Source organism: Orbicella faveolata, unplaced genomic scaffold (genome assembly GCF_042242905.1).
Source record: "Orbicella faveolata isolate gen_17 unplaced genomic scaffold, um_ofav_v1 contig_12, whole genome shotgun sequence".
Taxonomy (NCBI): domain Eukaryota; kingdom Metazoa; phylum Cnidaria; class Anthozoa; order Scleractinia; family Merulinidae; genus Orbicella; species Orbicella faveolata.
Genome location: NW_028301539.1, coordinates 15,713,404 through 15,724,719, shown reverse-complemented (window position 1 = coordinate 15,724,719; position 11,316 = coordinate 15,713,404). Strand labels below are relative to the sequence as shown.

General features: G+C 36.6%; 1 protein-coding gene across 1 annotated transcript; it reads right to left on the bottom strand.

The window, feature by feature from the left end:
• Window positions 1–637: 637 nt before the first annotated feature.
• LOC110045267 (uncharacterized) lies at window positions 638–11,061 on the bottom strand. The gene is made up of 6 exons (XM_020750861.2): window positions 10,822–11,061; window positions 8,847–8,912; window positions 5,365–5,450; window positions 3,611–3,728; window positions 3,067–3,125; window positions 638–1,435 (listed from the first exon to the last, which is right to left on the bottom strand). The coding sequence occupies exons 1-6, from the start codon at window positions 10,999–11,001 to the stop codon at window positions 1,330–1,332; spliced, it is 615 nt and encodes a 204-aa protein (XP_020606520.1). The 5' UTR covers window positions 11,002–11,061; the 3' UTR covers window positions 638–1,329.
• Window positions 11,062–11,316: the final 255 nt, after the last annotated feature.

Here is an 11,316-nt window from a genome sequence, read left to right as displayed (position 1 = left end):
ATAAATGTTATCAAACAGATTACTCTATTCGTTGGATAGTCATATATCCGGTAGACAGTGTTATCTATCCTTTGAGCATGCTGTCAAAATGTCCTGGTGTTTGTGGCATGAATTTGGACAAAAAAACACTAGTTACTCCAAAGCTAAAATGACTTGCGCATCGAGCAACTCTTACGCTTCTTTTGTGCTCTCCATCTTCCCACGAGCATCACAACTCCATGATGCACCAACATGCTAACGCAAGAATCAATTGTTTATTGTTCACCAAAAAACTCCCGTTACCTTTGGTTGAAATATAAAAACGCTGTATAGCCTAAATTGAGTTGTGAAGTTGGAGCGAGTGTCGCACTGAAAGTACAAGAAGGGACCTTATAATTTGTTGTAAAAGTCAGGGCCGGGTTGTTCGAAAGGTGGATAACGCTATCCACTGGATAAATCACTATCCAGCAGATATCAGTGTTTGTTTTGTTAACACTTATCCACTGGATATCGATTTATCCGGTGGATAACGTTATCCACCTTTCGAACAACTGGGGCCAGTAAATAAGAATGGGAGTACCGGTATATGAATGCTTCCAGATTCCATAACTGTTAAAGTCACACCCTTCCTACATGCCATTATATATTATACACGAAAGAGAATTCTCCTGTGCTTTGTATTATAGTCACGGCACTTCAAAATATACAATAAATATCACTTTCTCCTTAAAACTCTCTTAAACATTATTACATACTTAATGTTATTATTATTATTATTCTAGTAATTTATATAGCTTGAATGATGCCTGCTGAACACATTTGTTATTTTATCTGCGACGACTAGCATTACATCACCCCACAGCAGTTGTTATTGTACTGTCTCTATTTTATCTGTAAATCAGTGCTTAGCTGATACTGGCCACACTGATACCATTGACACACAAGACAGATACCAACAGATGGTGGATCATAGTGTTGTCAAGAAAGCGGAGGAATTTAGGAATCTTTCAGTATCAAACAGAATACCAAGACCTTTGATGGCCACATAATTTATGGTATTGTTAATCCATGTACTGCCATACAGATACAGTACATTGCAGTCACAAAACCATAGCACTGAAGGTTTGAAAAAGTTGCCTGTGGCCTAGGCAGCCATATTGTGAGGCTTGATCAGAACGTCTCACACTAATGTACTTGTCAGACCTCCGTCCCACATTCTCAGTATGTAATACATGAAGACCACAACCACATCACAGAACTGGAAACAGTCCTTGTAGTAAGACCAATCAACCAGTTCTGAGCATCTCAAAGACCCCATAGATAGCATACTGCACAAGGCACGGGTCACTGTTAAACAGGAAGGGTGCTGGAAACTGTCTTTGTGACAGCAGATGAAAAAAGCTTTGTAAAAAACTTCATGCCTGTTGTACCACCTGGAATATAACTGACAAAGTACCTTGAAGGAAAAAGAGAACAGGCTTCAGTTACTAGAATGCTAGTATGAATCTATAACACGTCAGTTTACCGAGCAGTTTCACCTTTGAGCAGAACTGAATGTTGTGGTTCAATTTTACCCTTAGCACCATTTGGTATTCTCATAGGAATGAGAATTGATCAATTAAATAACATTGATTGTCACTGATTATCCATTTTACCAATTTCACATTTTCCAATAGTAATCAATCACTTTATTTCACTGACATCGGTTATTTGTTTAATGCGTTTACTTAAAAACACATCTATGGTCTCTCTTATTATGATGTACTTTAACAACAGCGATTAACCTTACTTAAAAAAACGTCTACAGAATACAGCAGAAATATAACAAGAAATTTTAACGTCAGAACAGTATCTGCGCTAAAGAGCCCCTGCTCCTTCTTCCTTGTGTCTAGGTGTGTGTGTTTTTCATTTTTCCTGTTCTGTTTTGCTGATTGACCCAGTTGTTTTAGAGAGGACCAATAGGAAAGCAGCAACTTTGATCCTTACTTGGTATAAAAAGATCACCAAATGACTATTCCAGTAGGAAAGAAAAGAGACCTTTTTACTTTTCCTGGAAAACACAGGGAAACGGAATTTTCTAAGACCTCTCTCTTCTCTTGAACAGCTTGGAAAATACCAAATCTAAAATTGTCATGTCTAAAACAGCTGCTGGAGAGATTCGTGAAGGGTCGCAACTGATAGTCCAGCTGAAGTCATGCAATCTTGACAATGACCTTCGCAGATAACTCAAAACAAGTACATCTGGTGACAGGAATGACAATGTCATCCCAATACCAATACAACTTCATTCTGTCCTGCACACAACACCGTTCACTATACAATGGAGCAAAGCGTAAATAATGATTTGGAGAAATCACCTCTCACCATCACAACCCAGACCACCTCGATACACTAACAAGAACAACATTTGTCACAACCCCCATCCATCAGTGTGTGACCTTAGAAAGACTTTCATAAATAACTGGGTTACAATACAAAACCAATTGCTGCTTAACACCATCTACACAAAACATTCAACAATATCATACAGATGTCCAAAGATGCACTCGTGAAAACCTAGTTAAAGGTTAAAATGTATTGCAATCACAATTTACGAGGGGAGTCTGCATCAATGAAGTACATCAGTGACAATCAATGACATTTGACTGATTATGGATTGGTCATCAATTGAGCAATGCCAACATTGAACGTTGAACCACAGCACATATACAAATTTTCCCTCCTTCTGAAAGGATTACAGTGACTTTAAAGACAGGATACAAAACTTGCTTGTTACATTGGCTATTACATGTAAACATACAAATGTAGCAGTCTTCAAATTTATGTTCAGCAACAACGTAACTTTCATTACCTAGTAACATAGGCACGCAATGTGTACAAAAGGCTATACATGTACATGTAGCTTTATAAGCCTCTGCACATATTCCATGCCCATGCTACGTAAGTAACAATTTTAGTTACATGAATGTGTAACCGTTGTACTCCATATTATATTCCAATATTTATAAATGCCTATTATGGAATGCCCAAGATACTCATTTATTCACCACTGAGACCCCTAATTTCACTGAGTGAAAAACAACTCACCATATTAAAGCAAGGATTTGTGCTACTGCAAAAACTGCTGTTAATACTGTGCTTTTTACCTGGAAGAAAATTTAAAAGTACCTTTGTTAAACTCCATATAGAATGAATGAAAGTTGAACATTCTAACTTAAAGAACTACTGGGTGAAGAACTTCAGCATTTGATTACAGAACTGGTTATCTTAAAAATTGTTTGCCACTTTTCAGATATCAGATATCTCATCTCTGGTTTCCAAAACGTAAAGTGACTAGGAGTATTTCAATCTATTCCCCCCTGGTTGGGATACAAGTAAATCACAGGGTTACCCCCAGCATTAACTTTGCTGATACCCAGTTATACATCTGAGGTGTCTTGCCCAAGAGAAGAACATAACAAAATATCTTTAGCTGGGGCTGGAGCCCCGCACAGGTAGATTCAGAGACCACCACACTAACCCTTAAGGCCACTACATTAACCACCTACATGTAAAAGCTGACAACTGTTTCACGATTAGTTAAAACACAATGTAATAATAGATGTCATATTCTAAATTTAGCTATGCTTACAATCATAGCCATGTAAAGTGTAGCAAACATTGATCCAAAGTAAGCAGCAGTGAAAGGAAGTCTTTCAAGTGAGCACAAATGTTTGACATGATTCACAGGACCCCAAAGTAATGAAAAACTGAAACAAAACAGAAAAGAGCATGCTGTGTTTACCAAAAATAAAACAGTACATCTACATGTATTGGCTAATTACAGTCACATGACCATGCATGACACACTGTACATAGAATATAACATTGTAACCAAGATGTTGCTGTAAATGATTTATTAACAATTGAAAGTAAGTTTTGGTTTCAATGTTGAATCCCTATTTGATCGAAAGCAGACTACAGAACAAGCAACGTCTTTTCAAGTGAATATATGAAAGCTCATACATTTGAACTGCAGAGAATCAATTAACATGTTTATCAGACTGTCATTAGTTTTCTGTAACTGTTGTCTTGACTTGCTTATTCGTTCTCCATGTTATAGTGGCTAGCTTGATGGGCATACATAAAAACAATTTCAATTTCAAGGCAAACACATTGTACCATGCAAACACTGACAAACCGGTGCAACTTAAAGGAGCGCAGTCACAATGTTTTGTCTTTTTTTTTTTTTGACCACGTACAAAATCTCCTTTAAATGGAAGGAAACCTGAAAATAATAGTTTACTAAGATAGAAAAACAGCAAAGAGATAATAATAAACCATAAAGGAACAAGGATGGCCAAGGATGGCGAAGATTGACACGGATTGCAAACAACAAATTTGAAAAATTTAGGCTAAACTTTTCAAATTGTGCAAACTGTGACTGAGCCCCTTTAACTACTAGTGTTTATGGTTACTGTAACTGAAAAACATTTTGTTCAACTATTTTCTCCAATTGCTGATAAAGTTAACATTTTGCGTATGAGCACCATCCAAAATTATAATGAGTAACAGTCTGTACACAAGTGTCCCAAGTGCTCAGGCATTCTACCCACAACCCTGTAAATATTTTCAAAATGGCAAAACATTGCTCAAAAATCTCTCTTGTCACATGTTACTGCCTTGGAAGTCAATGGGCTCTGAATGTTAATGTTGTCTTGATTATTTTATCAAACTTGAAAATGTTGGAAAACTGGTAATAATTATTGTGAAGAACAGCTCCTGGAGAAAACCTGCCAGCCAACTGTTGCCCATCTGTCACCCGAATGTCGGACGTCTCTTGGCCAAAGCACAGACCAACAGTCGACTGACGTCCGACTGACGTCAGACAGACCGCCAACAGTTGGTAAGATGTCAGTAAGGTGTTGGTAAGTTGTCAGTAATATGCACCACTTACCTCGTTCTTGTCCTTTAGTATTTAATGATAAATATTTTTATGCTGACCATCAATTGGTAGGCTAGTGACAAGATGTATTAATATAATTTATATTTGGGTTTGGGTATTATTTTGAAACTGTTTTGATTGGGTTTATTACTCTATTGCCATTTGTGTCTACTCTACAGCAAACTCTCTCTCTTAGAAAACTGCCAGTAACCTGTCAGTGACCTGTCAGTGATCTGTCGGTAGCTTATCGGTAGCCTGTTGGTAACCTGTCGACCAACAGTTTTTTTTGCCTTTTTTCAGGGAGCTCTTCTTCACAATTACCAAAAAACTATGAAGCAAAAATCATCTTATGCATTTAATTAATTCTTCCAATTTACATGTATGGCAAGAGGAGTGAAAGAATTGAATGACTTCTGTTGATACTGAGTTATAATACAAGTAATATACCACTATCACTATACCTTCCTATTGTAAACAGACTTCCCATTGTGTACAGGAGGACAAATTTCCTTGCCTTTAGTATCATGACAGGTGCAATAAAGCCAGCCTAGGGTAAACCACTAATGATGAGTGTTTATAACAAAAAAGGCAAACATTTCATTGCACATACTGAATTTCTTTTGATTATTGTAATTGCTCTTAAACTATAGAATTTGTAGAATAAATATCTTAAGTTTAACCTTCTAATACTCACCCACATCAATGGTACTTTTGATTCATATTTTATTTAAGACTGCTCAAACATTGTAGAAAGTAATTGCTACACAGGGTTCGACTTCAAGGAAAAAACCTTGGGGCTAGCTGGCCCCTAAGTTTCAGATTTAGTCGCCAGCAAAAGTATTTCTTATGGTAGAGAAGCAAGTTTAATGATAAACCTTGGAGTTGTGGCTAGTTATAACGTAAAACTGAACAGATTCAGTTTTTTTGCAAGATGTACCTTTTGAATTTTAATTTTGATTTTGCATGTACAGAGACTATTGCTGAATGATAAGGTTACATGTAGAAAAAACTTTATTAGGAGGAAGGAAAAAAAGGAAGCTTTAAAAGCCATCATCAATATTATCATAAATAGAAATTCCAGTCATTAATCAAAGTCATGACACACACATGAAATATACATGGCATAAAAGAAAGCTTTTAAAAAGAAATAATACCGTGATAATTTCACACTTTTACTGCTAAGTAAATATCTTTTGCAGTGGAACCCCACCTTAAGATCACCCCATTATTACAGTCACCTTGTTATTACAGCCACCTTTTTTTGTCCCGGCAACATGCCCCTACATTTTCTTGTGAGAAAACCTCATTAATGTAGCCACCCCATTAATTTGGCCCATAGCCACATTCTGAAATCCCAACCTGTACAATTCTTTATAATTTCCCTCTGTTTATACTGCCACTTAAACCAGTTATGTTCTGACTGACGTTTCAATTTTTTTAAAAATTATATCTGCATTCCAGATGCTTGTTAAGAACAGTTGTTTAGAAGTGCAATTTTGATATGTCATTCTATTAAGACGCCACTCAATTTTGACCAGTCAGGAAATTGGACCCAACCCCGTTAGTATGGCCCGTTGGTGACCATTTATGTATTAATAGGGTTCAACTGTTTTGTTCAAAAGATTTTGAGGTGATCTGTAATATAAGAAGTAATTTGACAGTCTAGTTAGATCAGTTTAAAATAATTTGAAGATCTTGCTTGGTAGAACGAGCCACACAATGTTAAGATGGTAACTATGCAAAGTTTGATCTGTTGTTTAAAAGACCTTTGCAGAGTTCTCCGTAGGCTCCGGCGACTGGCGAAATTCACCGTCTAGTTGTCCTTGGCGTGACGGCTACTCAAAGTAAATAAATTATGAATAATTTTTATTTGTAACAATGTGAGCCTATCCATCAATAAAATTAAGACCAAATACTATACATGTATGTCTAATTTTCTTTCAACGAATGCGTAGTGATTAAAAAATACCATTGTTATAGCTGTAGGATAAAAGAAATCTGAAATCATTCAGGCTGTGAGAATTGCCAACAAAAATGTGATGTGGGCACCGAGCCGTGACGGCAGCACTGAAATATTTGACAGCCAGGGTTAAAGGTCACTTGTTCCTCTGAAAATGAAGCGAAAAACCCAGCAATCGCTGCTCAGTGCCTGGGACAAATTGAAAAGAAATAGAGATGACACAAATGAAGGTAAGTTGTTTTCTTTCAAAAATATAAATAAAAATAAGTTCTTTAATCTCCAGTGAATGTATGCGTAATTTAATTAGTTCTTTAAAACAACAACATACAACCCAGTGTTTGGCTCACACATGGAGGATTTTCAAGAGCAAATAACTGCAATGTATTTGAAAAAAAAAAATAATAAAAGAAGATTCTTTCAACAAAAGAAACAAACTTTGCAAGATCTTACACAATCTTTAAACTTGGAAGCCATAAGATGTTTGTGTAAAATTTGAGAGTGAGATAAAACTGGTGAGCTTGTCGAAACAGGGAAGTATGAATTAATACATGCACTTTTTCAAGGCTTAACTGAAGGCTTTCATGCAGAAAGGGCGTATAGAGCATTTTGGGTCGATTTTTATTTTTTGCAGGATTGAGCTAATTTTTCGCAGACTGACTTGTTTGACATGAAAAGCATTGTTGCATAATTGTTTTTGTTGATTTGCGCTTCGTTTTCAAGAAATAATGTATGCAAAAAAAACTCAGTTTTCCAAGGGTATCTTTTGGAGATCTTTTGTTGAGCAAAAAAGACAAGAAACCTTTGTTTTGCTAAACGATGAAATCACCAAAGCGTGGTATTTGCTGCTAGTTTTATTATTCATATAATTACGCAATTCTCTTACTGCTGCTTCATTAGCGCAAGCGAATAAGGCACTGAACGGGCCGGATTCGAGTTTGTTTTGCTGTGGCACCGGTTCAATACGAGGTCAGTCGATTTTTTTTTTCCGTTCTATTTCTCTACTTTTTTCAAAAATCAAAACATGTATTTAAAAAAAACCATGCTGTCGAAGCTGCTAAAAGTAACTGTTTAAGTTTGCACCACGGCAAAATCCACCTTGAAACGATTCGCTCCAAAAGATGCCACTCAGAAAAACTGAGTTTTTTTGCATACGTTATTTCTCGAAAACAAAGCGCAAATCAATTAAAACAATTATGCGACAATGCTTTTCATGTCAAAACAAGTCAGTCTGCCAAAAATTAGCTCGATCCTGCAAAAAATAAAAATCAACCCAAAATGCTATATACGCCCTTTTTGCATGAAAGCCTTCAATAATATTATAAAGCGAAACTTTTCCGAAATATGTCAAGTTTAAGTTTGAATGTATTAATTTTATCACTTTTGAAATCATGAACGAACACCCAAATTCAAAAAGTCGATGATGGTCCGCACGCTTAATCAGAAGAAATTCTGAGTTTAAATCCACAGGAAACTTCACAAAGTATTACAGGCTTGCACTTGCAACAGTTACCAATGACAAGCTTCATCAGATTCAATGAATTCCACCTTTAGCACTGTCAGTGTTAAAGCCACATAAAACTTGTCTTTTAACAAAATAAATGTCAAACCTCAATCTAGAATCTTTTTAGAACCCCAATTTCAAAATTTTCTGGAGAGGCTCCTGGACCCCTAATAATAGGTGGGCCCCCTCCTCCATGTCACCCTGATAAAACCACTCTACGTCTTTTTACTGGCATTGTCCACCGCCTACTCAAAGTTATTCTCCCTCTACTTCAAACTTTCGGGAGAACCCTGCCTTTGGTTGTTGACGTATTGACTGTTTAACATAGTCTAAAGATAAAAACAACTTTCTTTCATTTTCACATTTGCCAACCATCTGTTGCCCAACTGGCAGTAACTTGTCAGTTAAGCCAGTCAGTAACCGATGGCCAACAGTCAGCTGATAGACTGATTCAAGAGCCTATTAATATGTTTAAAACTTACCATTACAAAACAGAAAATTCCCAACAAGAGGAAAAGAAAGAATCCCATGATTCTCTGAGTTCGAGACTGCAAAAAAATAAACGAAATAATGAAATAAGTCAAATTAAATAAAGTTGTACATACAAGTATCACCAACATAGACGATCAAATTTACGTGCTTTGGGGTATGAGTGTGTACAGTGTTTCAGCCAGAAAATTTTACTTGAGGGTCTAAGTGGCCCCTGAAGACCTTTTTTAGGGGGCAATTTCTCTAGGAAAGGGGCCAATAAATTGAAAGCTACAGAAGGAAAAAATGCATCAGGGTACCAAGGAAAATAAAGCAGTTTATTAGGATCTGTGATAAAATTTAATAAGTGCTTTTTGAAGTGTTTCAACTCAATAAAGTTTCTTTTGAATCAGATACTAGTATAAAGGATCCGTACATTACCAGAGAACAGTCCTTAGGTATACATGACATAGTCAATGATCAAGGGTTTGCATTGCATTATGGGGCAATTTCAAACATGGCCAGCCATTTGGAAGTTTTTGGTCGCCAAGGATGAAATTTTAGTTGCATTGGCGACCGTATCGGTCACAATTTCGAGCCCTGGGATGGCTTTTAAAATACTATGCCTGTGTTAAGCCTGAGCTCTTGTAAAAGGAAAGGGCCAAACTGGCCCTTTTCTAGTTTTTCTGGGAGCCATCTCTGATTGCAGCGCGGGATTCCCGTAATGGCACGCTCTGGCGAAAACACTGGTGTATATCCAGAAGTAGTCACTTGATACATGTACATTGTACATTGTACATTGTACATTGTACATTGTATAAATCATATCAAAAATCAACAGCTACAATCAATATCAGTCAAAATCAATCATCAGTTGATAGCAGTTGAACTAACAGAAAAATTTTTTTGCCATTCATTGTAACCACATATTAATAAATGGCATAAAGGAGGGATCATCCCTCCATGATCGCATTACAGAAGAATTTCCATTGCGTGACCAAAGCCTAACCTATCTCCCCAGTGGTAAACCCTAAACTGGAATAGACAAGTCAGTAAAAGGGCAAAGCCTAACTTTAAATGGCACTACAAGCTGAAACCTGCAGAAAGCATTATGCTAGAGTGTGGACAGTTGTGACTTGCTCAAGCCTACTATATCCACTAATTAAATTCAAGCCCCAGAGAGAGCTATAGGGTTGAGAATGAGCTTTTACAGCAGTCTTACAAAGTACCCTTCAAGTTTAAATACTTAAATTTAAAAGTTATGTGTGAGACCAGGGACAGATCTAAGGGTAGGGTGCAGGGGGTACGCACCCCCCCCCCCCGAGATTAAGCCTTCTTCGTACGCGCTTTTAAATTTTGTTTGCCTCGTCATCCTACGTGGTGCACCCCTCCTTAGAAAGGTCCTGGATCTGCCCCTGGAGACTCGCATAATTGCTAAAAAACAAGTCTGCGAGAACCATAAAATTTGACTAAAATCTTGTGAGATCCAGAGTTTTTGAAGGACAATTCACCACCCCTAGCATTTCAATTCAATTCTTTACTTACACTATAAAGGGCATTTACATACATTTTATAAGGTAAAGTAATGAAAATAGTAAAAATTTAGAATATTAAGCCGTAATGAAATAAAATTCATATGTGAGTGCTGACCAAAGTGGCAAGTCAAGAGCTTTCTGGTAAATGGAAGCATAATAAATTAATTTAGCCAAGGGGAAAACTAGATCTGCATACACTACATTACAACATACATACACTACATTCACACTTACATAGCAACAAAATCAAGCAGCAAAAGTTTGATTATTCAGAATCTAACTTGTTAGTTATCATGTGCAAGAGAATAGAGGGAGAAACAACAGCCTCTCTTTCTATATGTTAACTGCAATAATAACAATTACTTTACTATTACAACCTTTTTCAAACAGTAGTATCAAGTTGAAACAGATCAGCACAGACTAACAATTAAATTCCATTCGATAAACGGCCTACCAATGATGGTAAAATTGGGTCCTTCTCTCCCTTTGCAAACCAATTTCCCCAACCATTTGCTGAGGAAGAATTAGAACTTTGACCATTTTGAATATTCCCGGAAGAAGACGAGCCGTTTTTCGATCTAGATCCAAAAGAAGCAAAATCCTTAAGAGCAGATATTTTCCCTTCCAAATCCATATCTTTCGACTATCTTTTCAATACTTTACTGTCTACTTGTCTACGAAAATCGCGGGCTCAAAAGGAAACTCGGTACAACTCACTTAACACCAGACTCCTCTCGTTGAATAAATCACAGTGAGTCATCTATAGCTATGAATAATTCTAGTTGGTCATTGCTATATATAACTTAACGAGGATTTTAAAATCTTTGATAATAAGTAGCCCCCATTTTTCTTTCAATAGATCATGTTCTATACCATTTTTCTACCTTCCAGAAAAAATGAAAACATTTAAAATTCTTTCTCCATGCATCATCAGATCGAAGTTTGCTCT